The following is a 23,943-nucleotide window of genomic DNA, read 5'->3' as shown; positions in this document are numbered from 1 at the left end:
GGGTACACACCGCGATTGAGACAAACCTCTGCACATCACGGTACAGCGATGTACTCCGACCACTCCTCTCCCTTCCTGATGAACTTCGTCCTCCGATTGGGCCTCTCCTTCAACTGGACCCAGTCCACCTCCACGGGGTCGAAGAACATCAGGGCGAAGGTGCGCAATCCCCTCTCATAAGCCTGCTTCTCCTCCTCATTCTGCGCATCCTCTGCCCTCGGTACTATACCCGGCCAGCTCTTCCCGACATCGTAGTTCTCGATGATCGCCCCGGGAGGCGGGCGGGCGAAGCCTGCCCTCAAGAAGGGTGGTTGCACGTCGTACGTCTCGACACGTTTCTTCTCCCACTCAAAGCCCTGCGCATCCATCTTCTGGAACGCCAACGACGCCTCCGTAGACTGCACAGGCAGGTCGGGAAGCTGAGCATCGGGAGGGGGTACCAGCCGAACGACGCCGGTGAGTCGGAACTGCTCCATCGAGCCCGACAGCCACCAGATGAGCTCTACGTGTGGGTTTGTGAGGATCTGTGTGACCTTGGGGGTCCGTATGTCGGTCGCGCACATCAGAAGAGGAAGGTTAGGCGACCCCTCGGGCTCTATGAATCCGCGGTGGCCTATGGTGCGAACATGAGGATTGCCATTCGCATCGACCGATGCAAGCTGATACACTGCTCGGACATCAGTCAATCATGGCACATGTAACAGATTCGGAGGTCGCGCACTTATCTGGCCTTTGTTCTCAGGGAGCCCGAGGGCCGTTGTGAGGGCGGCGAGCCAACGCGGAGCTGACACCATGGGCGAGGAGTAGAGCGACGGGTTTGAGGGGACGTACAGATGTAGGGACTGGCATCACTTCACTGTTCGACTTTTATCCTTCCACCGTCATACATGTGCAGTGCATACGTCAAGCATTGCACGAGCATTCTAGATGGTGCTGAGACCGGTCTCGTGTCCACCGAGGCCATCCGCGATTCGAGCGGTCGGCGCTCAGTGGGAAGGACAGCGCCTAGAACACCTTTGGTAGCCCCAAGCCCAAAAGACAGGGCGCAGGTACACAGCCTGCTTTTTGACTGTGTGTGTCCCTGTAGGAGATGCGGCCTATATACAGGGAGTACTTGTATGATGCGGCCGTTGTAGCACTGGCAGCATGATTCATGGTCACTCACATGGCTTACACTTCGTCAAGCTTCGAATTCGCCATCGCAAGGCGTGCATTCCAGGCGTGCATTCCAGGAAAATAACTTGTCGTGACAAGCCCGTCGTCTAGCCAGAGAGCGCAGCGAATGGTCGAGGTCAGAGGCGGTGAGAGTGTGAAGTAGGTCGTGAAAGCGCTTCGCTGGAACACCCACTGCCTTTCCTCGCAATGCGTCCAGTCCACCATAAATTGCTTGCTACTGTTCAGCAAGTCGTTCGCATTCGTCGCGTCGAGACATGCCAGGGATCCGCGAGTCAGGCTAGAGGAGGAAGATCGCTGCTGAAGAAGAGGAGCAAACCTTGGTTAATGTCATGAATCGTCGCTGATGGACGCCCCTTGAGCAAACCAATCAAAAATTGACTCGACCAACGACCCGCTCCTGGACTAGTCTCCCGTAGGCAGCCCACTAGGACGACCTTTATTAATATGAGGGGAGGAGGGCGGTCGTCTAGGGTCTGCTTCAAAACGCGCCCGCAACACTGTTCGACTCCTGGAGCCTGGAGGACGCATTTTGTGATGGCCGAGCAATGCCGATGGCTACGGCAGAGCTGCCGGTGGCTATGGCCGGACTGCCGGTGGCTGGTAATAGATCCATCTAAGATATAATCGGCCACTACTAGCCTGCTAAGTACTGCAGGTGCGATAATTACATGGCCATGTCGGTCTCAGGGTATTCACATATCTCATCCATCTCGTCAACCTTACACTATGCGAGGATTACCCGTGCGACCCGGTTGTCGACTCGTGCGGAAGCCGACTATCCAACTCGGCTGGCTTGCACTTGTTAAGTTAGTCTGAGACCGTGACAGTACCGACGTAGCTTTCACGAGAGCCACGGCTTCGAGCAAGACAATGGCTGACCACTATCAGCAAGTCCTCCGCCACCTCTGCCTAGGCGTCGAGCGGTCCTCATTGAGCACATCGTTCTCTCGGATGACCTTCAAGAACACGCTCTCCAGTCCCGCTCTTTCTACGGTGAACTCCGCGCGAAGTCCTCTTGCGATGGGAGTAATCCGAAGAGTCGCGCAAGGGACATGTCTGTCTCGAGCCGCACTTCGATGCGCGTTGCGACGTCGTCTGCCATGCGCACTCCGGGAATTTGTGGCATGAGCTCCTGTGCGCGGACGACGTCGGGCAACAGAACTGCACCTCGTAGGTGGCATACCGTTGGGCCAGTGCATCGTTTGTGCCCACAGCTGTAGCAAACACGACCTCAGTCTTCTTGTGGATGGCCACCATGCAGACTCACCTAACATCTTCTTCGCCAATATGCCGACCTTTTTAGCCCGTGCGGACGCTTCCTCCATGGAGTCTGCAGCGACGCTGTCAGTAACAAACTGACGCACGACCACACAGGCACTCACGTAGCGTGATGACAATAGCCTTGTCCACTGCGACTGTCCTGAGTGTACCCCACATCTCACGTTTCATCTTAGCGTCAATACCCGTGGAGAACTCATCGAGCACGAGTCACTCAGAGGGGTTCCCTGAAGCATCAAGGTTAGTGCCACCAATGCATCAGCGCAATGTTTATGGTGAGCGCACCTATGAGCGCGATGGCCAACGCCGGCATGCGCTGAATATCCGCCCGGCAGCCGTACAGCCAGGCGGTCCGCATAAATGTCCAATGACGTTGCGCGTATCAACGCACGGACGTTCCGAGCAGTGAGCTCCTCACCACGGTGAGTCAGTGCTCCGGATCCTTCGCGATGGCTTGAGCGACAATCACGTAGATGAGGAGAAAGCCCGTCTTGCCGGGTCCCATTAGTATTATGGCGAAGACGTCGATCCCGTCGAGAGCCTTGCAAATGCCCTCAGGTTCAAATAGTCGTGAGGGTCCCAGGGGAGGCTCTTCGAGGCGATGTTGCGGCAGAACGCGAGACCCTTGGGTGAGCTGAATTGTGTACATGAGTGTGTAGCGTCCCCGCGCAAAGCCGAGTCTCCATTGATTATCGATGGCTACGGTACATGAAGGGTAGAGAGCGACGAAGCGAGGATAGTATAGGGGAACGCGTCGAGCCTGACGGCGACGCGTCGCGCGCGACGAGATTTACACGCGCGCTGCGGAGATCAAAGTGCTTATGTAACTCCGCGCAGGAGTCGAGCGGTATTCGACCCCTTAGTTGAAGCAGTCTACTCCTGGACCCGCTCACTCACATGCTCCTGCTCGCTCTTTTCGGTCGACGCAAGCTCTTCTCTCCACTCCCACTCGCCATGTCGCGACGCTCTCATTCACCGTCCGCCCCCGCCTCGCCCCGCCTCGCAAAGCGACCAAGACTGGATTTCGAGCCGTTGACCTCGGAGGACTACAAGGATGGCCTCATGCTCGCTCCGATGGTCAGATCAGGCGCATGTGCGTCCGTCTGTATAGCTCTGACATATCATGTAGTCTGACCCGTGAACAGTGCCTACTCGTCTGTACTCTCTGAAGCACGGAGCGTCGTTGGTATGGGGTCCGGAGACAGTGGACAAGGCGATCCTGCACTCTGAGCGGGTCGTAGATCGTGAGTGGTATGCTTCGCTTCGCGGCTTGTCCCCTCAGTTCCTTTCTGTAGCGGTCACCGGTGTCGTCTCGTACATGGGAAAGTCGGGAGCCATCTTCACGACACACCCCGTCGAGAAGCCCTACCTCATCTACCAAATTGGCTCCGCCGACCCCGAGACCGCCGTCCAAGCAGCGAAGATGGTCATGAACGACGTCGCCGGCTTCGACCTCAACTGCGGGTGCCCGAAGCCCTTCTCTACTCACGCGGGAATGGGCGCAGCGCTCCTGACGAACTCCGACCTGCTCTGCGCCATCCTCACCGCCCTCCGCGAAGCCATGCCCCCAGAGATCTCCATATCCGCAAAAATCCGCCTGTTGCCCACCTCAGACGACACGCTCAAGCTCGTCGAGCGCATCATCAATACCGGCGTGAGCGCCTTGACAGTGCATTGTCGGACGCGGAACCAGCGCAAGCAGCAGCCTGCGCATATCGACCGGTTGCGCGAGATCGTGGACTTCGTCGAGGGCATGGGCCGGGGCGTAGCGGTCATTGAAAACGGCGATTGCGGAGGTTATGAGGATGCCATCCGGATACGAGGGATCACAGGTGCGTCGCAATGCATTGTCTGCGGAGTGCCGAGACCGACGCCTTGGCCCATGTGGCATTTGTTGCCACTCAGGTGCACATTCATGTATGATCGCCACCGCTGCTGAGGCCAACCCAACTTGCTTCTCACCAACACCGTTCGTGGACCTCGAGCGAACGTTCATACCACAATACCTCCGTCTGGTAAGCATCCCATTCGCACATCCCATTTGTCACTGAACCAGACGTTCGTTCAGGGCAAATACCTTGGCATCTACTGGGGCTTGACCAAGTATTGCGCTGGGATGTTCGAAGGCAAGCGCACCAACAGAACGCGTTCGGAGCTCAAGGACATCCGTGCCTCGATTCGGGGAGCGAAAGGCTATAAGGACATAGAGGGCTACGCAGGGACTGGGTCAGGAGAAGAAGAGTTCCGCGAGATAGTGCAGGCAATCGAGCAGCGGGGTGGGCGGCGTGTCAAGGTGCAGGTCCTCAATAGCACCTCGACCACTGGGAAGACGGAGGCTGCCGCCACTGAGGCCGCTCCCTCGATGATCTCGGACAAGGTGCCAAAATCCGCGCGAGACGAACACGCCTTGACGTCGACTTCGGATGGGGACGAGTCGAAGGACGGCCTGCACACGCCCCCGACTGGTTCTGTGGATCCCTCCGTGATGAACGCGCCACTCGCCCCCGCGAACGAGATGAGGATGCCACTGCCAGCGATGATCACTGGCGAGCTTCCTACTCCTACGCCCACACCTCGCATTGGACATCAGGGTCGCAGAAAGTCTGTGTAGCTTTGCTTGCATCGGGTTCCGTGATCTGTTTCTGCTTAGCTCCGACGTCGGTACATCATCATACTTATGCAATTCTTATGCCACTCTTCCACGGCTTCCACGCACTCGGTAATCATCATGAAGGGTATAAATAAAACTACGAGATCACCAGGATGGCCAAAGCTACGCAGACATGCAAATAAGACGTGAAGACCGAACCTCCCAGAGTCGTGACATGTTCGTAAAGGTCGTGCTGTCAACAGCGTAGGTCGGGCGCCCAGCGGCCAGGCTCAGAGCACGATGAACGCGCCGCCGAGCAGGCTTGTGAGCACCGTGACAGCGCCCATGACCATCGGCTTGGACATGCTCAGGGCGTGCATGCCCAGCGCGCCGTTGCTCGTCGGGAACGCGCTCGTTGAGGTACTTGAGACCGAGCTTGACGAGGCAGTCGATGAGACACTTGACGAGCCGCTGTGCGATAAAGACACGCTGGCCGTGTGCTTATGGGACCAGGAGCCGCTGTGCGACACACTGAAGAACGGTCAGAACGCTGTCGACATGTCAGTGGGAGTGGGCTTACCTCGACGGGACGACGAAGGTGTGACCGTCGAAGGTCGTCGTCGCTACCGGAATGGAGTGGTGGTGGTGTCCTGAGTGTGTAGTAGCCAGGGTGATCGCGGGGCCTCCGACGGATGTGACCTCAACGACAGGAGCGCCGCTGATGGCTAAGGGGGCATTAAGTCAGAAGGCGGCCAAGCAGGTGGATGAGGACGCGTACTGGTCACGGTAACGTGGACGTTAGATGTCGCAGTCCCGAGGACGGAGGTCGCAGACTTGTAGATCGACGAAGCTATAACTTATGGTAAGCATCGGGATTACATGATACAACGGTATGAAGTACCTTCCGCGCTCAGGATACCAGCCGCCACTAGATGCATGCGTCAGCGTAAGACGAACCACAGTGAACTCTCAGAGACATACAGCCATGGGTTGCTTCAGCCCAGAGAGAGCCGACTAGAGGCACTTCATCAATTCTACATCGCAGCCATACATTGACCACGAACACTCACCGACAGATGTTGCGTGACCAACGACCGAGCTCGCAGCACTCGCAACTAGGGCAAACATCAGTTCATTTACTATCTTTGTACCGCCGCAAAAGACTCACTGTCGCGCTGCGCAATGGGAGCCGCGTTGACAACAGCGAAGGGGAGGAGGGCGTACACGAAAACTTTGGCCAACATCTCGTAAATAAAAGGCTACAAGGGCAGCACCAGGCTGGTAAACGAAGAAAAACGACGGAGGTGGATTAGACCCGTGAAAGTGAAAAGGGAGTAATCGGGGTGTCCGAGTGCAGCACTCGCGCTTTTATCACCGGGCGCAGCGCTCGCATTGGTCCTGCGGGGACATGCTCGGGGGCACGGCTGATGCACCGCCTGATGTGAATACGGGATGGCATCTTACGCTAGCTGCGATTATAGTCACATCAGCGTAATTATACGATCAATGTGTAAGTCTGGTCGCAGTGTCACTGAGAGCCTGTCAAGTTCTCGTGTGGGAGCACTCTGTCTCAGCAGGGCCAAAACCTATGGTCGTATGTAACTCTGTAGCACCTATCATCATTGCTAGAGCCTGAAATCGAGTGAGGATTCGCATTCGAGGACAGGACATAAGTAATTACCAGATGCAAACCAGATGTGACAGTTTGATGTGATCAAACCGCCCTTCCGCCGCAGCACCTGTGCAACGAATGATTCAATTGCGCCGAGTGCGGCTTGAGTACTGTACTATAAGTAGCAACTCGAACAACGTTGAAAACGTACCGCGACCGGCTGACCAATGCCCCGTTCGCTCAGAGAGCTGTCGTCTGAGACTGATAATAGTGATATGGCCACCGTGTCACTGCTAGCACGAGGCAGTTCAAACCTCGTACCTGTAACGTCAATCCCGGGCCCCTCCGTGCGCCTATTGATCATTGACACGACGGTGTGTTTTTGACGTCAGTGGTTTCCAGCACGGCGTGAGTGACTCAATATCTTGGAGGCCAATCAGACGCGCTGATACGATGAACCTGAGGCTGTAAAATTCGAATCGTCTGCAATGCCGTGTCGATGTGGTCGGGATCAGAGTCGCACAGCTGTGGCTCTTGGCCTGAAGCGATCGCTTGCTTGATGAGCAGAAGCGACTCGGACAGCAACTCAGCTGGCAAGCATCTGAGGCTGAGCAACGATGAGAAAAGTGACGATGGTTGAGGAGCAGAGAAGGAGCTCAAATTCATGCGCAGCTGTAGTTCGGGTTGTGGCCACTGGCTGATGGCCGCGGCAGGTCGCAGGCGCCGGTGTGATCCTCTCTCCGACTGTCAGTATCACACCTAGAGTAACGTCAGCAATCCATATAGCATTCGAATCATGAGGCTGGCCGTCACGAACCTATCCTTAAAAGTTGAAACGGAAAGGTCACTAGATGTCGAATGTCCAAAATAAATGGAAAGGCGAAGACACCCGATGTGCATGCATGTGTGAGATGCCAAACAGACGTCAACGAATTACTGGCACCGGATGAGTATAGTAGTAGTAATATTGCCTCGACGTGCGCCCACCGAATGGCAAGCCTTTTAAAATCATAAACAGCATGATTCTATATCTAGTACCTTATGGATATGAGTGGAGCCGATGACTCGCAATAGCCCAGGATGATACCCAGAATTCAGTCACTCGAGATATCGAGCAGATACTCGCCTCCCAGTATATCCTTGAGACGATACCGAGGATTGTCAGTGTGCACCCTGATGTACCCTGCCGCGAAATTCTCCCATGCCGCCCGCGCTTCTGCGTCTCCAAGTACAGAACGAACACGCTTAATTGCAGCGACGGTCTCGTCAATGACTTCCTGAAGGACGTCCGCTGTTAACCGCCCCGTGGCGAGCGCGCGTTCGTGGATGTAGTTGTCCGTTTCTCCCGCGAGCTCTTCTTTGTAGAAGGACAAGATGTCACTGCGGGTCGGGGCGCATCCGAGTCAGCGCCTCACGAGAGGAAAGGAAGGGTTGGTTTGTACTCACTTCACGTAGCTCACGTACAACATTGTATCGCTATCGGACCTTTCTTGTCAAGAGGAAGGATGGTGGATCAATGGGATCGCACGTACGGGATGGCTTGCACGTATGCCTTGTAGTCTGGAAACTGCGCCGTTGGCCAGATGAAGCATGCGTAGGCCTCAGTGGTCGCCGTCATGCTGCGCTTGTACTCCACGAACGGACGTGCGTCCCGGCAGAGCACAGCGCCCTGCCACTCGTTCTCCATGACGGACGCGTTGATGAACCGGAGCGCGGACGTGTATATCGTGTTCGCCGTGAAGCCTGGATAGTGGTCCCACATGCGCCCGAGCACCTTGGTGAACTCCCCGAGGAGACCGTGATCTCGCTGGACGACGCCGGCGCACATGTTGCGGTGGAAATCCGCGGGAGTAAGCCCGTCGAAGAACTCGGGGTCGTCCATGATAGCGATGAAGGTCGTGAAGATGGTGATGAGCACCTTCGTCTCCATGTCAGTAATGTGGGAGTATGCGGTGATCGTGAGGATGGTCGCCGGCACGACGTAGGGGTGCATGGCGCGTTCGCCTCCCCACTGGCAGACAACCTCGTTGACGCGTCGTTCAAGCTCCCGGTCGCGAGTGTACTTCGGAAGGTAGATGTCGACGTTGTCCAGGAAGGTTATCACTGCTTCCTGAGCGAGAAGGAGAGTGGGAGACTTGGGGCTGTTAGACGGCGACGGAGGCAAGTGTAACAAGATAACTCACCTGTGTCATGGCAAAGAATGGCAGAGATTGCGAGGTCAAGTAAACCTGAAGCGCTGAACAGCGACGTCCACCGATTACTGTCCATTTTATTGGTGTCTGCTTCCCATCGGGATCGAATTATCCGCCTACTCTTTGACAGCAGCTGCATCGCCCAAATGAGGCGTTACCTTTCTTCCGTGAACAAGGCGGGGTCCGTGGTCGGCGATAAATGGATCTCCGTACTTGCGAAAGTCCCAGATGAACGTACCGTGGACATTAGGTACGGTTGCGCCTGCATATGGCCCTGTGGCGGGGAAGACAACTCCCCTTTCGCGCACGGAAAGGTAAAGGGCCTGCGGAAGAAAGAACCGTGACAGACTCGACAACTGCGCAATAAATTATACCGTCTATGTCAGTAGAGACGTACCTACTCGGAGGGAGTCCACTCGGTATACAGCCCCTTAATGAAGCGAAGTAGACACCTCCGAGTCAGTGGTGGCGTATCACGGTAAACGGTATCTTCAACTCAATTCGAGTCGTAATGTCGTTGCGCTAACCCGCAAGGGGGACTGGCCCTCGGAGCGCTACGATGCAATGATCGAGGCTAATCTTTCCGCGAACCTGTCGTGCTTTCGTCAGACGTTCACAAGGCTTCACAGTGCCTACTCGTGAACTTGTACTCACCGATGGCTTTGGCCCAGGGATGGACGGAGGCAGAGTGTAGAGCTCCTCAATTTATACGCAAAGTATGTTCAGGCTGGTTTAAATTTGGACATGATGGGACACATTGTGGTGGCAGTCTCTGTTACAGACACCTGCGTACAGACACCTGCGGCTTACAAGCCTCGGACATTCCTGTCAATCGCGCATTTGACGGCGCTGAAAGCCTGCACCCGAAGCGCTTTGAACCACAGGCGCGTCTAGTACTTACTAGCTTCCAGCGAGTACTCAGTCGAACATCCACTAATTGAGGGGCGTGGATCCACAGGCGTCTGGTTTCAGCTTAATTTCCAACACCGTTCACAACAGCGTCAACGTACCATAGCTCTCCTGGGTTATTTACTGCCGATAAATCATCGTCTCCATGGTAGTACACGCTACGTCGACTCGAAGCCTCATGTTCGGGCTGCAGTACATGCTGCTGCTCATGTGGCCTTGAGCTCTGCGGGAATTGTTTGTGCTCCGCTTCCTCATCGTCTTGCGGTCCTCGATCCAGACTCGGCAAATGTCGTCCGATCGCACTTCGGAGTGCAATGATGCCATTGATGGACCTGCGTCACGCAGACAGTCGTTGAATAATACACATCCGCCTGAACCGATGCGGACGAAGGTTCCGAGGCTTTTGTGCCTCGTGTAGCGTCCCGCTCGACCAGTTGGGTCCGTGAAGGCGGAAAGGAATCAGATCAGACACGTAGGACACGCAGGCCCGGAAGAGCAGCCACGCGCGTACTCAACGCAGCCACAAGATATCCACATTAGGAAATTTTGAAGTAACCCAGTGGATCACATGCCAACGCATGGTGGTTGCACGCAAATCATATAGCGATCCCGCAAGTGCACTCGCTATGCGGGGTGAATACCATTCGTACAGTAGCTATCGCACGTACACGAATGCGAGTCAAGAAGCGCAACAGCGAACATAAGTCGTAAAAAGGAATCATCTACATACTGCACCGCCCATATACGCAACTCGGCCCCTACCCACGCTCCCTACCGGCGCGAATGCAGATTACTCTATTAATAAGAACCAGAGAGGCATGACTGAGTGAGAAGCGAGACGATTAAGAGTCCTGCGATTCCGGGGGCCTGGGTCCGTGACGAACGAAAAAGCGATCCAGAGTAGTCTGATATCCGTGACCGGGGTTGATGGTGGTGACGGATGTACGATAGTGGATTGATGTTGTACGGAATCATATGGTGTGAGAGGCGAACAAACGGAAATGGTCGTGAATGATCGTGAAACGTGTACCACGCGCGGGACGCGGAGAGGGGACGGATGTACAGACGGACGAGGCTATGGCACAACAATGTTGCATTAGTCGATTTTATGGGAACGATTTGATTCCGTCGTCGTTGTGGGAGCGTTAAGGCATGAGAGTGCCCTCAAAGGTCATGTTCAGAGCACGAATCGAGCACCCCGCGCTACACAATCGCCGTCAGCCCTCGCCACCACACAGCCAAGCAAGCCACGTACGTTGATCGCACGGAACGCGCGCACGTCCCGAGTAAACCGGAGGTCCACGCCCTGGCGCGCACACGCAATCTTGAGCGCGTTCAGCTGCGGATGGCGCTCGCCGCCGTGCCAGACGTGCGCCGTCACCACCCTCAGCGCGTCACTCTTCTTGATCGTTCTCAGCACGGGCTGCAGCGACGTGTCCATGTCCACGCCAAACGCGATGTGCCGCACGCCCTCCGGCAGCGAGCTGAACAGGCCCTGTGGCGCCCACGCGCTCTCGACGCGCAGCTCGCGCAGGGCAGTGCACTGGAGGATCGACGCAACACCCTCATGTCCGCCGCACGTCGGCAGCGCGAGCGACTCCAGCGTCGGCGCGTGCTCGCGGAGCAGGTAGTCGAGTAGTTCTGGCGAGGGGTCCCGCTCGAGCTCGAGCATGCGCAGGCTCTCCTGCGAGTTGTGCAGCAGCCACTTCATGAAGTCGATCGACGGCGTGCTCTGGAAGTTCATCCTCAACTCCTCGAGCGCGCACGTCGAGGGCGCGGGGGACGTGCTCGGGAGCTGCGGCGGCGTGCCGCTGATGAGAAGCGACTTGAGCGACGGCCAGATGTCAAGGAGCTGCGCGAGCGAGGAGCTGTTGTCGGACCAGTTGCTGAACTGCAGCGAGGTGATGCGTGGACCCTTGCGGAGGATCGCGAGAGTGCGTTCGTCGAACGAGGGCGCAGAGCGCTTGAGACGGTCGACTGAGGGCTCGCCGACGAGGTCATCACCAGGGCCCGGCTTGCCGTAGAGAGCAATTCCCAAGCGCAGAAGATTCGGACAGAGAGTGACAGCGCGTGCGAAGGACCTGTGCGAGAGGCGGTACGGCTGGTTGTGGTCCAACGTCACCTGCATCTCCTGGACTGCATCTCCGAGCATCCGACCGCGGAGCGTGGAGCGGTCAACAGCGTCCTGGAAGGCGATGTACGCGGTCTGGCTGTGCAGGCAAACATGGTGGAAGAGGAGCTTCTGCGCGATGACGGACCAGTCCTTGCATACCAGCGCGCAGTTTGTGTACAGGTTGGCGTTTGAGCGGGGCTCATGGTCGTCGTAGGCGGTCTCGAGGATGTTCATGACAATCTCGATGGGGAGACGTACGTTCTTGCGCGTCATTGTTTGACGGGGAGGGTAGCGGGTCGTGATGTCAACTGGTTCGTGAGACTGAGATGTCTGGCAAGGTACATAGTCAGCAAACGTGCCCACCACGGCGATAGGAAGGGCTGAAGTCTAAGACGCAAGACAGCATCAGAGACCAGGAAAGGTTACTGGACTGCGTGCGCTACTGTCTCACTTGCAATCAGCGCATATAGCCCATCCACTCCATGTACAAAGCGGCTGGATAGGCGGTTTCGCAAAGTGAATAGAACGGAGACTCACCTGAGGCCCAGCTGCCTGGTAGAGGAAGGAGAAGAAGCCCATCGCTAGCCCGGACTCGGAGAGAACGCGTTGAGGGATCCGGCGAGCGGCACACCACGACGAGCAGGGAGAGAGGGCGGGCAGTTCATTTCGGAGGACAGCTTATTATATATGAAGGGTCTGTAGAGTGAAGGGACGAGTGACGGGTGCTCATCGGGCGCGCGCCAGATCTGTCTTCTCGGCGTCCGCCGACAGCGTCAAATTTGCCTTTTCCGGCGGCCACCAAAAATGGGATGTCAAAATTAAGCTTCGCGCCCTCGTCGCGCGTTCGGCTGCCATGTCTTCTTCGAATTCGCCGGGTCGCAAACGGAAAGCCCGCCGCCTGCTCTCCTACGGGCCACGCCGCCATGCACACTGGCCCGAACGAACGTCCGGTTCGTGCGGACGAACGCCGTACGTACGCGATGCGCCGCCCGTGCGGTGAGAAATTATCGGGCTTTTATCCGGCATCCACCCAGCCCTGCCATCCTCAAACAGGTCGCACCAGGAGCGCGTGTTGGCGCATTACAACCTCGCTTGCATTTCGGAGGTCACATCGCCGCCCCACTGCGATGACAGAACAATAGTGTTGCGTAGCACTGGCAGCGCTTTTGTTCTCCGGCGACAGTTCGCATCGCGAGGCGAGTCAAAGTCCACCGTCACGCTTCCTCCATCTGGCCGCAGAACCTTGAATGTTCCGCGGAACCGCTCCGACAATAACGCTGGCAGATCTAACCTTCCTCTATCTACTGGTCCGCAGTGATCCTACTAGTGACAGTGCTTTACAATAAGGACGTCTCACGGCCACCCACCTCGTGCAATGTTCCGCTCATCTCCCAAATGCAGTGCGTGCGGTGGGTCGTCGGAAGTGTCTTTTGTGGCCCGCCTTTGGCACAGTGTCGGACGCCTCCTATCAGACGTGACCAGTGCGGCACTCCTCGCCTCCCAGCACACGCAATTCGGCACTGGTCTTCGCCTGGAAAGCTGCAAGCTCCTCGTCGTTCACGCTCCCTGTTCTTTGACATCTAGCCGCCAACGTGTAGGTGGACGGGATCATACCACCGTCGCGTGGTCTTGGATGTGCCTCCCCGGCGTCCCGGCCAACAAACCCTGCACTCTGCATGGTGAGAAGCCGCGGGGTGCGCAGTGCGCGCTCGCTCCCGGCGAATGGAGGAGCTTCCCGTCCGCCCAAATAGGACGGTCTGCTGCCATTTCTAGCAACTCCAAGCTCGTCGAGGCGCCGCTTCGTTCGCACAAGGCCTGCGCATGCAGGGGCGCCACCCGCCTTACGAGAGGCGGCGCGCGGGATCGGTCTTCGCTGGCGCCCGTTACGTCGTTCTACATAGTATGGCGGTACCGCTCTGCAGGCAGCAATTCGTAAATCGTGCTGTTTTCCGTGATGGTACTGGCCGCTACCGGTAGGCTCGTTTTCCCGCTGAATCCGACTGTACGTACTCGAGACAGTCGACTCTCGGGCTTCTCTGGCACGGTCGATCCAGAAGATGAGTGGCAATGCACAACCCTCGGCGGTAGGTCGGAAAGCGGCTACAGTACAGACAGAGCGGCGATAGAACCTGCCGTGTATTTTGAAATCGCCTACCACAGAGGCTCTATTCGCCTCGCTAGCGTCCATGCTGTCCGCTCTGTGTTCTACTAAACAGGTTCGAATGATCGGACAGGTTACCTTGCAGGATAGTCATCTCCAGCATCCGCGCAGACTCATCTGTGAGTACAAACGTTCATTTTGACCCTCGACGTCTACGCTGATGTGACTCCGCGGAACCTTCAGCCCCCTCCGTGATCCTGCTACCGCCCAACTCTTGTGCTCCTCGTTCTTGAGCGTATCGCCCAGTTCAGTCCTTGATGAATCGGTGTACTTCCCACCCAGAAGTCTCCTGTGTAACGCCGCCTTCACAACACAAGCTCGATAACCCAATTCCGCACGACTTCTGGTGTAACGCCGCGATATGTCTTGGCCACCACATTCTACTTCCCTAGCTCAGATGTCGCTACTTCACGTCGGCCACAAACACATTGGCAGCTCTGGTGCAACTTGCCTCCGCCGCCGGCCTTGTTTCTGTGCCGCACCCGCCGAAGGCTCCTTTCCTCGGCATACCTACGACGCATGTTGTGCATTACCGTCGAAGAGAGTCTAAGAACCGGGACGCTTGCTTTGCTCTTCCCCGGCCTCGTTGTACTCTCGGGGCGCTCACACGCATCATGGCCGCGGAGTTTGCGCAGCCAGTCGGTGATCGACGTACAATGCCTTCCGCCCACCTCCGTGGCTCGTTGATCGAGCTTTATTCAAGCAACTGTACTACCTACAGAACTCGATTTCAGCCCAGTACCAAGCAGGTTTTCTGCTTGTTCCAAGGAACCAGCGCTAGGACTCTCCATACCGCAACGTGCGGGAAGCTGCCACAGACGCTCAAGTCGGCCAAAGGAGGTGGCGGCCTCGCCGTATGAATCATGATATTGCGCTGAATGCTGTTGACGCTGGCATGGACGTCGAAGTTCGAGTAACCTAGGCCGCATGCCCAGGAACCGCCGTCTCTCAAGTGAGTATCGAGTCATTGAACCTTGACAGAATGGTTCGTTGACTCCGCCTCGCATGGCTCGTATGACACCCACCCCACTGGCAATGTAGATTGACACGCGTTCTTGATGGCAGCACACCGAATGCATCCATTCTGCGAGACAGGCCTTTGTACGTGAGCGAGTCGTCGAGTCCTACAGTCCTGATTAGCTGCGCTTACTACTTAACATGGTTTGCCTACGTAAGGCGTGCTGCGCCATGCGACAGCTGTCCGTCCCCGGTAAACGTGGCTATCACATTGGGCGGGAACGGTGTCCGCGATGGCATGCACATTGCCCGCCTTGCGTAATAGCCGACTTTCTGCTGCCCGAGGTCACCGATGCTGGACACGGTCAGCGTGCTCCGGTTCCTGCTCAATCTAGCACTCTGGTGACCCGCCTATCGTCGTCGGATCCGAATGCGTTTGTTGTCGCTGTACGTCCTGCATCGCAAACTTTCTCTGACAAAGTGTCGTGTGCCCAGGACAAGCAGAAACCACATCGTGTATTGTCTCAAATGCCAGTGCTCGTGTCGTTATGCGCGTCCGAAGCTGGCCTCGGAAGCCTTGACAGTGACACGAGCGCTATGGCTGTACCGGTCAATGATATGCGCTTAACTGGAATTGGAAGCAGTCAATTTCAGCTACACGACCTCGCAAGAAATTGTGGTACATTCCGTCCATCCACGTCTGATGGAGCAGCAAGTCCGTGGCCATCGTTCAATGGACACTAAGGTATGCCACCCATCTCGTGGCTGCCCATCTTTAGCAACAGTATGTTCATGCTGTTTTCTCTGTTGATTGGCTAATCCCTGTCCTGGGACTGCTTTGAGGCGACTGCTTTGAGGCAGAATCATCGAAGCAGACTGGAATCTGTGGTCCTGTGCAGAGTACTTGTTGTTAGATGCATCAGCTCGTGCGTGATGAGTGTTGCAAGACCTGAGACAATTCCGAATTGGCCGATTGAGGGGCGAAATCGGTCCAACCTGTACATGATGAGGATGTATTCAAAGGTACTTACGATTTCGATATCCCATCCTTGACGTTGCTGAATGTCACAATTTGATTACGCTGGGCCGGACCGTGACCTTGCGAGCACAACTGGCAGTAGGGATCTATGTGCGCTTGCCCGCGAGAGGTGCACTCCGAGTCTACCGGGGATGATGGACCTTACGCTGCTAGAGAGATACTATATCGCGCCAAGCGTCGAAGACACCTCGTTGATCTGAAAGCGTAGGTGAGACAGCGCAAGACCTACTACTAGCAGTTGGGTCCGAGGAGCTATTAACTGACTGAGATTGCGTAGTGACGGCTATTCCTTCCTGAGGATAGCAGACGCCGTGACAACGCTTGTGTGGCCTCGGCGCCACTGGTTGATGCACTGGAGTTGCGCAAGTAGAGCATTGCGACTCTACTCCGGACTCTAGTACCAACACCATCGGTGAGCCATTGGCATCCGGTTCGTGCATCCCAGCGGAGAAACGTTTGTACCCCGAGGATGATCCGAGGTGCTTAAGCTCATGAATCATTCGTGGATGAATGAGCTTGAACTCAACCTCCACAGATTCCATGACACCTCAAGCTCAAGTACCACATAGGCCGCGTGTGGCGTGAACGCCGGCTTGCCACTTGCCAACTTTACTATATCTGACGAATGTCCCCGGTGTCCAGCTACTCATGGCCCAGGCAACTGCGTTGTATATAAGGCTGGCATACCTGACTCGAGTCACCAGTCCAAGCCACCCCTTCAGGCCCACAGCAATCAGAAGTCTGAAAACCACATCGCCAACCGGGTAGCCATGGTAAGCCGGATAGCAAGGCCAAGGTGCGGCACGGGGCTGACCGCAATCTCTACAGTCGTCCACCATCAACGTATCGCAAGATGCCATCCTGGATTTCCTCCGCAAAGTCGACGTTGACTTCCCGCAGTACACTCGAGACCCCGAGCTCGAGCGGCGGGTAAAGGAGATCGTCAAGCATTGGGGCGACGAGCAAGCGTTGCGGCCTTATGTGGTCACGGCTCTTATCCTCACCATCACGGCCTACGCCCACGTCTCTGACTTGGAGACGAGGCTGCTCATCACCCTCTTCACCACGCTGATCATCGCCATGGACGATCCAGTCGTTTTCAACGGACTTACGCCCGTCGATTTCCACCGCAAGATGTGCACCGGAGTCGTCCAGCAGGAGCACGGCATGCTCAGCGAGCTCACCAAGGTCCTGCAGGGAATGTGGGACCACTATCCCAGCTTCTCCGCCAACACCATCTACGCGTCGGCGCTCCGATTTGTGAACGCGTCTGTCATGGAGAACGAGTGGCGTGGCGAAGCGTACAATCTCGAGGCGCGTCCGTTCGTGGAATACAAGCGCAGCATGACGGCCACCACCGAGGCGTATGCATGTTTCATCTGGCCGCGAGCTCAATTTCCGGATTACCGAGTCTACGTACGGGCGATACCGTGAGTTCCACAGATTTCGATGTACCGCCTTGACTGACATACGTTCGTCACCTCTCAGAGACACGATGCTGTATGTGAGCTACGTCAAGTAAGTGACGCACATGCTCCCATCTGTATAATGCTTACATCTCCCGTGCAGCGACATTCTCTCCTTTTACAAAGAGGAGCTTGCGGGCGAGAAAGACAACTACATCCACGAGCGAGCATTGTCTACTGGATCTTCGGTGTCGGACGCTCTTCAGAGCGTCATTGACGACCTCATGGTGGCTGTAAAGCGTGTTCGCAGCGTTCTCGGAAACGGAGAAGCCAGGGCGGCTTGGGAGAACTTCGCAGCTGGGTACATCAGAGTGCACACCGACAATCCGCGGTATCGCTTGAAGGACATCCTGGGTGGTGAATATATTATTGATCTGACGAGCTATTGATTATTGCCTTATTACATTATATGTATTGGTCTCCTCAGAATGTAGATGTGAACTTATCAGTACTTTGCCATTCATATCGATTCTGAGGAACTGAGTCCCACACGTATTCACCTCGCCAGGCGTCAAGCAACGCCACCAGAATCAGTTGTATACAAGCAATGTTAGTTTCGGGTTTGCAGAACATCAGCATGAACCCGACATTTCCGTTCTTTGAACACTATCCAACTCCTTTGTCCCATGTAAAGTGGCAGAGCAGCGACACCGTGACCCAGCTCCCGAATACCTACTCGAATGCTGCGGGTAATCTCCGTGAAGGACTGGGGGCGTGCGTCGTTCCGGCATTTGATCCTCGACCAGTGCCACCGCGCCTCCTTCCGCCCGCTACAGGACCTCACGCTGCTCTTCATGTCAGCTCACATCCCGCGCATAACGCTAGATCAAGCGGAGCTGACTGCCCAGCTTATTGACCGCTTGTTCCCGATCCTTGACCGGTGACCGCTGGCCTCAAGTCATTTTGGATCGTGTGCGAGACCTTCAAGCCGCTCGAGAGAGCACCCACAGTGAGTCCTCAGGCCTCATTCTCGATACATGTCAACTGAGGGATGACTTACGGAACAACGGTGTTATAGGTGCCACAAGGCCCACAGCCCTCGGAAGGCCCCCATATTTTCACGACGCCTACGCCTGTGGCCGTAGTGCACTTGGGCCCTCTACTGCTTCGATTGCATCATGAACTCAGTCAGTGAACTCCTGTATCAGTAAGATTAAGCACGTCGCGATTTTCCCGAGTCATCTTCGCGAGGGTTAGACACGATGCTGCAGACGCATACACTTCGTCTTGAGCCCGTGCACGGGTTCTCTGGACGGGGTTGTGGACGCTACAATGGAAACGATCGGGCCTCATTATGACACCTATTCTAGTCGGCAGTATACATTAGTACATGTGCGAGTATCCAAAAGAACATACAACGATATGTGTCCCTCACAGTCAGATCCAACCAACCGAAATATCAGAATCCCTCCTTGCCCAGGTCCCACTCCCGGACAGCCCCCTTCTTCTTGTACTGGATGTCCATGACGCTAGTCCCGCCCTCCGACCACGACGCACCCGCGCCGTCAGCATTCTTCTTCTTGTCCTTGTCCTTCCCGACGCCCCACCGCTCCAGCATCTTCTTCTCCGCCTTGTACTCGCGCCGTTGGCGGATGACCTCCAGCATCGCGTCCCAGCCGGCAAAGTCGGCGTCATCGATGAGGCCAGTCTTCGGCACGGTAGGCACGGCCAGTGGCGCGACGTCAAGGCGGGGATCATAAGAGGAATCAAAGTACTTGTCCATCTTGGATGGTAGTGGTGGGAGAGGTGGAGGGGAGGTGGGGGGAGACGGTGGGCCGATGGATGACCGAGCTGGACTAGTTGACGAGCGCATAGTACGTGAAGAGGTTGAGCCATGCTTCATACCCTCTTCGTCAGGTGTCCCAGATTTAATCCGACGTTCGTCGTCTCGGGGCCTGCGCGACGGAGAATTCGTATGAGTCGCAGCGACGTAGGCGTCATCTGCCGCCTTTGTCTTGCCCTTCCGCTTCAGCTCAAGTCGGAGCTTCTCCTCTCGGGTCAGAGTGTCCTCGGGCTCTTCTTCGTCGCCATGACCTTGCTGCGACCGGCGTCGAGGGCTTTCATCAGATGTAGAACGCCGCCGTGAGCGCGACGGCTGCTCGACATCAGCGGAGTGAGAGCGTGCCCTGCTGGAAGGGCTCGGGCGACGGCTTCGACGAAATGTATCTCTGTCTCTATTCCGCCTCCTGTGCCTGTCATGATCTCTGTCGTCGGGGTCTTCTTCGGAGCGGGCAGTGGACCTCGAACGACTGCGTTCCTTGTGACGTCTCCTCCGCTTCCGCCTCTCGTAGTCGTCTTCGTCGTCGTTCTCGTACCCCTCCCGGCTGCGTGATCGTCTCGACCTGCGTCCCTCTTCCCTGCGACTCCGACGTTCCCGTTCCCCAGACCGTGACCGACGGCGGTGGCGGTGCTCGCGCTCGTGTCTGTCCGACCTGCGTTCGCGCTTGTGCTCCCGCTCGTGAACTTCGTCGTCACATGCATCCTGCCTCTCCCAGCTCCTCTCCCGCCGCTTGAGGCCCCTCGATCCACCACGGTCCCAATTGCTCGCCCATTCTGTACGACCGCTCTGCCCCATAAGCCGCCGCAGGCGCTCCGCAGCGACAGCCTCCTCAGCACGGGCTCTCCGCTCGCGCCTCTCCTGTTCCTCCCGCTCTAGCCTGATTTCCTGTGCCGCTTGGGCTTGCGCGCGCAGGATAGTCTTGTTGTGATCATCTGTACTCTTGATGATGGTCGAGAGAAAGCGCTTGTTGGTCTTCGGCGCATTGCTCTCGTTACTACACGCTGTCTCAGTGAATCATGGATAGAATAATCCTTGGGGTGACCTACTCGTTGCTCTGGAGGTATGCGCGAATACCGTCCGTCCCATACTTCTCCGCCTTCTGCTTGGCTTCCTTCAGGATCAGCTCGGCAACATGGCGGTCAAGGTCTTCGTCCGTCACTGTCTGTGTCAGTGCGGTGCCCATCTGGGCTCGTACGAGGTCGGAGACGACGGAGGAGAGGGAGGACTTGGACATGACGGTGCACTCGCCGAGCGACTCGGAGCTCAGCCACAGCATCCCTTGGTGCCACAATGGGAGATGTCTATTTGTGTGCATTTGGCTTCGGTGGCGCTTGTCCCGACACGGCCAAGAATCGGCCAAGAACGAACTTACAGGTATCACAGCCTGAGTGACTCTGCACTGCGGCTCATTCGTATGCCTCGCGCTCTGTGCTCTACTGGATATAATGGAACGCTGAACTTTGGTGGATCTTCACTATTATTGGTCTGCAATCAAGCACCAGCTGTCATCGCCTGTGCCGAACGATGATACATGGCCATGTCTGCCGTCAGCTCATGTATATACTTGCTCTCGCTTTGCCGGCTTGATCGCTCGACTCTCGAGAGTCGAATATTATTTGTTCTCTACAGAGGAAGGTGTGCCATTCCGGACATACTCTAGCGCTTTGTATGTCAAGATGGCCGCTGCAGGGAGAACTCACTCGCGAAAGCCATGTCGTCTGCCAGGAACGACGTCATACCCACTCCATCACATTGAACCCTCTTGTTCCCGGTCTGAGCACACCGACAACTACATTCTCTACTACGATGTCCTCTGAGCAAAGATTCTGCGTCGCTCTACGCGGCGAGCGTATCCTCACAAGTCCACGATGGAACAAAGGCACCGCGTTCACCACCGCAGAGCGCAATGCCTTTGGCCTAACTGGCCACCTCCCGTACCGCGTCAACACGCTCGACGAGCAATGCCAGCGGGCTTACGACCAGCTCCAGTCGCACGAGACGCCGCTGCGGAAGAACACATTCCTCCAGAGCTTGAGGGACCAGAATTGGGTACTGTACTACGCGCTGATTTCGAGGCATCTGCAGGAGTTGACCCCGATCATATACACGCCTACGGAGGTGCGTTTGACGTGTACTTCACTGCTGTTTTGGCTAATGGAAGATGTGGTCACTTGTCGGTGCATAGGCGGAGGCGATATCAAAGTATTCGCACTTGTTCCGACGGAGCGAAGGGCTATACCTGACGTTGCCTCACCAAGAGTCAATGGAAGAAGACTTCCTAGAGCAAGCACAGGGCCGGGACGTCGATCTGGTCGTCTGCTCTGACGCGGAGATGATTCTCGGGATCGGTGACCAAGGCGTTGGGGTAAGTCGACGTAGCAGCCGTGAAGTACAATCGCTGACTGGTTGACCTACTAAGGGTATCGGCGTGAGTTCTCGCCATCCCCCCTTGGGATGACACGAGTCTATAACATTCCAATTACACTGTAGATTTCGACAGCAAAAGCATCCATATACACGTATGTTGGCTTTGGCTTCCGATCAACATTGCTCCTCATCAACATCGTAACGTTGTCTTAGTCTTCTAGCAGGCGTAGACCCCGCACGGACGCTGTCAGTGACCCTTGACGTTGGAACTGACAACGAGAAACTATTGAAGGATCCGCTCTATGTGGTACGTGCAGACGACAACTCCTCTGGAATATCCGGCTGAATGCCTGAAAGGGCTGGCCTCATGAACGGGTCCGCGGAGAAGAATACGATCGATTCGTTGATAGGTAAGCGAGGGTGGTCTGTAGTCTGTATCGCGTCCTCCTAGATACCCGAATCTTAGATTCGTGCAGTCTGTGCGGAAGCACTATCCCCACAGCCTTCTCCACTTCGAGGACTTTGGTGTCAACAATGCGAAACGATTGCTCGATACTTACGCAAAAAAGCACGCGGTGTTCAACGACGATGTGTACGTGCTTGGTACTGCATCCCCGGTATCACTCCATCTGAACTTCCAACTGATAGACAAGGCACTGGAGCGGTGACCCTCGCGACGATCATGGCCGCCGTCGGCGTAATGAAATCCAAGCTGTCAGACCAACGCATCGTCATCTTTGGCGCAGGCACTGCAGGACTCGGCATCGCACGTCAGCTACGCGACGCGATGGTCACTCTCGACGGGCTTTCCCCATCCGACTCGAACCAGCGATTCTGGCTGCTCGACCAGCACGGACTCGTCAAAGCCTCCCTCGGGCCCGACAATGTCCGCTCGGGCCTCTCTGATTTCGTGCGTGCGGACGAAGAATGGGAGGGCGCCGCGGCGAACGAGCGCGGGGAGATCGGGCTGCTCGAGGTTGTGCGCCGCGTGAAGCCGACGGTGCTCATCGGATGCTCAACGGTCGGCGGCGCGTTCGACGAGGCGGTCGTGCGCGAGATGGCGCGGGGCACGGAGCGCCCGGTCATCCTCCCGCTGTCGAACCCGACGAGCAAGCATGAGTGCACGCCGGAGGACGCGAAGCGGTGGTCGGACGGGAAGGCGCTTCTCGCGACGGGCAGCCCGTTCCCCTCTGTCGAGCTCCCGGGCGGGAAGAAGTACAGGGTGGCGGAGTGTAATAGTGAGTGCGGTTGTTTGTGCTGTTGGGCTGTGCGGGGCGGCGTGTTGATGCGAGGCGGTTCCGTAGATGCTCTGATCTACCCTGGACTGGGATTCGGTGCTATACTGTCGAAGGCGCGGTCGTTGACGGATAGTATGATCGTCGCGGGGGCACAGAGATTAGCGTCCCTCGCGCCCGCGCTGAATGACCCCGACGACGCGCTCCTACCGGACTTTGGGGACTCGCCGGAGATCAACTACGAGGTGACTTGCGCTGTGGTAGAACGCGCTATTGAGGAGGGTGCTGCGGCTGTGGAGTGGACGAAGGAGGAGGTAAGGGAGAAGGTGAGAGAAAGACAGTGGAAGCCAATCTATGGACGTTATGAGTATGATGCAGACGGCGAACAGTAATTCCTTAGTAATTTCTCGTCGTCTATGTGACGGATTGGATCGGTGTACTGCACTTCTGTATGGCATGCATATGGAACTGCCGTAGTGAGTGGACAGCAACTCGGGAGAAGGTCTAATTGGAGGAATTGAAGGAATTCGAGGGATGCAAGTCCCGTGATCGCGACTGATTTGTAGGCGCCGGCCGTGTCGCGGCTCGCGGCTCGGTCGTCGTCGTCGACCTTCGATCGTCGTCGCTGCAACCGTCGTCGAACACGTCTGCAATCTACTCCTGACCGCAATGTTAAAAATAGACTGTCTCAACCACTCTGTTGCTCTTGTTGCTCATGCACTCCTTGTGCACTCCCGCTGGGTTCTCATTTGCGAAGTGATGGGGAATCAGCGAGCCCAGTATTTGCTGTTCAGCTTGCTGTCGACGGGATAGTGCGAGAGTGAGCGCGCTGAGTCGGCTCTCACACAGGTGTGTTTCTCTTCCACGCCAAGGACCGCTCGAATGCGAAGTTTATCGAGGAGTTGCACCAGAGTTGCACGCAATCCCGGCATGGTGCGCGCGGTAGGTCCGGTAACGCTGACGACCGATTGATCGCGAGCCATCCCATCTCTCCTCGGGCTGGGGCCGTTCCAATTATAGCCTCGACTGTGAGTGGCTGCGGAGTGGAGTGGCCAGGTACGCAGAGGC

At 56.5% G+C, this 23,943-nt stretch overlaps 10 protein-coding genes across 10 annotated transcripts; 3 read left to right on the top strand and 7 right to left on the bottom strand.

Moving 5' to 3' along the window:
• Positions 1-35: 35 nt before the first annotated feature.
• C8Q71DRAFT_728095 (uncharacterized protein) lies at positions 36-794 on the bottom strand (the record flags this gene model as incomplete). The annotated part of the gene is made up of 2 exons (XM_047921917.1): positions 36-667; positions 722-794. The coding sequence occupies 2 exons, from the start codon at positions 792-794 to the stop codon at positions 36-38; spliced, it is 705 nt and encodes a 234-aa protein (XP_047772980.1).
• Positions 795-1,789: 995 nt separating this feature from the next.
• C8Q71DRAFT_407612 (uncharacterized protein) lies at positions 1,790-2,734 on the bottom strand. Its single transcript, XM_047918369.1, has 2 exons — positions 2,559-2,734; positions 1,790-2,506 (listed from the first exon to the last, which is right to left on the bottom strand). The coding sequence occupies exons 1-2, from the start codon at positions 2,623-2,625 to the stop codon at positions 2,061-2,063; spliced, it is 513 nt and encodes a 170-aa protein (XP_047772979.1). The 5' UTR covers positions 2,626-2,734; the 3' UTR covers positions 1,790-2,060.
• Positions 2,735-3,338: 604 nt separating this feature from the next.
• On the top strand, positions 3,339-5,173 carry C8Q71DRAFT_790533 (uncharacterized protein). The gene is made up of 5 exons (XM_047925317.1): positions 3,339-3,547; positions 3,600-3,698; positions 3,750-4,286; positions 4,360-4,469; positions 4,523-5,173. Exons 1-5 carry the CDS (start codon positions 3,352-3,354, stop codon positions 5,063-5,065), a joined length of 1,485 nt encoding a protein of 494 aa, XP_047772978.1. The 5' UTR covers positions 3,339-3,351; the 3' UTR covers positions 5,066-5,173.
• Positions 5,174-5,334: 161 nt separating this feature from the next.
• C8Q71DRAFT_863261 (uncharacterized protein) lies at positions 5,335-6,288 on the bottom strand (the record flags this gene model as incomplete). The annotated part of the gene is made up of 7 exons (XM_047928142.1): positions 5,335-5,575; positions 5,625-5,769; positions 5,823-5,894; positions 5,946-5,972; positions 6,026-6,058; positions 6,115-6,159; positions 6,213-6,288. 7 exons carry the CDS (start codon positions 6,286-6,288, stop codon positions 5,335-5,337), a joined length of 639 nt encoding a protein of 212 aa, XP_047772977.1.
• Positions 6,289-7,617: 1,329 nt separating this feature from the next.
• On the bottom strand, positions 7,618-9,128 carry C8Q71DRAFT_407405 (isoprenoid synthase domain-containing protein). Its single transcript, XM_047918367.1, has 4 exons — positions 8,840-9,128; positions 8,189-8,790; positions 8,103-8,132; positions 7,618-8,036 (listed from the first exon to the last, which is right to left on the bottom strand). The coding sequence occupies exons 1-4, from the start codon at positions 8,846-8,848 to the stop codon at positions 7,751-7,753; spliced, it is 927 nt and encodes a 308-aa protein (XP_047772976.1). The 5' UTR covers positions 8,849-9,128; the 3' UTR covers positions 7,618-7,750.
• Positions 9,129-10,826: 1,698 nt separating this feature from the next.
• C8Q71DRAFT_407353 (uncharacterized protein) lies at positions 10,827-12,411 on the bottom strand. The gene is made up of 2 exons (XM_047918366.1): positions 11,013-12,411; positions 10,827-10,960 (listed from the first exon to the last, which is right to left on the bottom strand). Exons 1-2 carry the CDS (start codon positions 12,141-12,143, stop codon positions 10,922-10,924), a joined length of 1,170 nt encoding a protein of 389 aa, XP_047772975.1. The 5' UTR covers positions 12,144-12,411; the 3' UTR covers positions 10,827-10,921.
• Positions 12,412-13,175: 764 nt separating this feature from the next.
• C8Q71DRAFT_407337 (uncharacterized protein) lies at positions 13,176-14,234 on the bottom strand. The gene has a single exon (XM_047918365.1). It carries the CDS (start codon positions 14,056-14,058, stop codon positions 13,339-13,341), a length of 720 nt encoding a protein of 239 aa, XP_047772974.1. The 5' UTR covers positions 14,059-14,234; the 3' UTR covers positions 13,176-13,338.
• A 2,426-nt stretch (positions 14,235-16,660) lies between these two features.
• Positions 16,661-17,944, top strand: C8Q71DRAFT_407288 (isoprenoid synthase domain-containing protein). The gene is made up of 4 exons (XM_047918364.1): positions 16,661-16,800; positions 16,856-17,457; positions 17,516-17,545; positions 17,597-17,944. Exons 1-4 carry the CDS (start codon positions 16,798-16,800, stop codon positions 17,880-17,882), a joined length of 921 nt encoding a protein of 306 aa, XP_047772973.1. The 5' UTR covers positions 16,661-16,797; the 3' UTR covers positions 17,883-17,944.
• Positions 17,945-18,892: 948 nt separating this feature from the next.
• Positions 18,893-20,507, bottom strand: C8Q71DRAFT_863257 (uncharacterized protein; the record flags this gene model as incomplete). Its single annotated transcript, XM_047928141.1, has 2 exons — positions 18,893-20,267; positions 20,320-20,507. The coding sequence occupies 2 exons, from the start codon at positions 20,505-20,507 to the stop codon at positions 18,893-18,895; spliced, it is 1,563 nt and encodes a 520-aa protein (XP_047772972.1).
• A 460-nt stretch (positions 20,508-20,967) lies between these two features.
• On the top strand, positions 20,968-23,447 carry C8Q71DRAFT_407146 (uncharacterized protein). The gene is made up of 9 exons (XM_047918363.1): positions 20,968-21,391; positions 21,459-21,638; positions 21,693-21,701; positions 21,764-21,792; positions 21,854-21,947; positions 21,998-22,050; positions 22,107-22,232; positions 22,289-22,878; positions 22,945-23,447. Exons 1-9 carry the CDS (start codon positions 21,080-21,082, stop codon positions 23,265-23,267), a joined length of 1,716 nt encoding a protein of 571 aa, XP_047772971.1. The 5' UTR covers positions 20,968-21,079; the 3' UTR covers positions 23,268-23,447.
• The last annotated feature ends 496 nt before the right edge of the window (positions 23,448-23,943 follow it).

This window comes from Rhodofomes roseus (genome assembly GCF_022264815.1).
Source record: "Rhodofomes roseus strain CIRM-BRFM 1785 chromosome Unknown C8Q71scaffold_38, whole genome shotgun sequence".
NCBI classification, from domain to species: Eukaryota; Fungi; Basidiomycota; class Agaricomycetes; order Polyporales; family Fomitopsidaceae; genus Rhodofomes; species Rhodofomes roseus.
The sequence above is the reverse complement of the archived record's forward strand: the minus strand, read 5'-3'. Positions and strand labels throughout refer to the sequence as shown.

Coding starts and splice junctions, on each gene's coding strand:
- C8Q71DRAFT_407288 (XM_047918364.1), top strand. Junction 17,458..17,515: donor GTCTACGTACGGGCGATACC/GTGAGTTCCACA, acceptor GTCACCTCTCAG/AGACACGATGCTGTATGTGA. Junction 17,546..17,596: donor CTGTATGTGAGCTACGTCAA/GTAAGTGACGCA, acceptor TCTCCCGTGCAG/CGACATTCTCTCCTTTTACA.
- C8Q71DRAFT_407353 (XM_047918366.1), bottom strand. CDS start 12,143: ATGACGCGCAAGAACGTACGTCTCCCCATCGAGATTGTCATGAACATC. Junction 10,961..11,012: donor GCGCGTTCCGTGCGATCAAC/GTACGTGGCTTG, acceptor GCGATTGTGTAG/CGCGGGGTGCTCGATTCGTG.
- C8Q71DRAFT_407612 (XM_047918369.1), bottom strand. CDS start 2,625: ATGAAACGTGAGATGTGGGGTACACTCAGGACAGTCGCAGTGGACAAG. Junction 2,507..2,558: donor GGCTATTGTCATCACGCTAC/GTGAGTGCCTGT, acceptor GCGTCGCTGCAG/ACTCCATGGAGGAAGCGTCC.
- C8Q71DRAFT_407337 (XM_047918365.1), bottom strand. CDS start 14,058: ATGGACGCTAGCGAGGCGAATAGAGCCTCTGTGGTAGGCGATTTCAAA.
- C8Q71DRAFT_790533 (XM_047925317.1), top strand. CDS start 3,352: ATGCTCCTGCTCGCTCTTTTCGGTCGACGCAAGCTCTTCTCTCCACTC. Junction 4,287..4,359: donor CCGGATACGAGGGATCACAG/GTGCGTCGCAAT, acceptor GTTGCCACTCAG/GTGCACATTCATGTATGATC. Junction 4,470..4,522: donor TACCACAATACCTCCGTCTG/GTAAGCATCCCA, acceptor ACGTTCGTTCAG/GGCAAATACCTTGGCATCTA.
- C8Q71DRAFT_407146 (XM_047918363.1), top strand. CDS start 21,080: ATGTCCTCTGAGCAAAGATTCTGCGTCGCTCTACGCGGCGAGCGTATC. Junction 21,392..21,458: donor TCATATACACGCCTACGGAG/GTGCGTTTGACG, acceptor GTCGGTGCATAG/GCGGAGGCGATATCAAAGTA. Junction 22,879..22,944: donor CAGGGTGGCGGAGTGTAATA/GTGAGTGCGGTT, acceptor GCGGTTCCGTAG/ATGCTCTGATCTACCCTGGA.
- C8Q71DRAFT_407405 (XM_047918367.1), bottom strand. Junction 8,133..8,188: donor GCATACGTGCAAGCCATCCC/GTACGTGCGATC, acceptor AAGGTCCGATAG/CGATACAATGTTGTACGTGA. Junction 8,037..8,102: donor TTGTACGTGAGCTACGTGAA/GTGAGTACAAAC, acceptor CCCGACCCGCAG/TGACATCTTGTCCTTCTACA.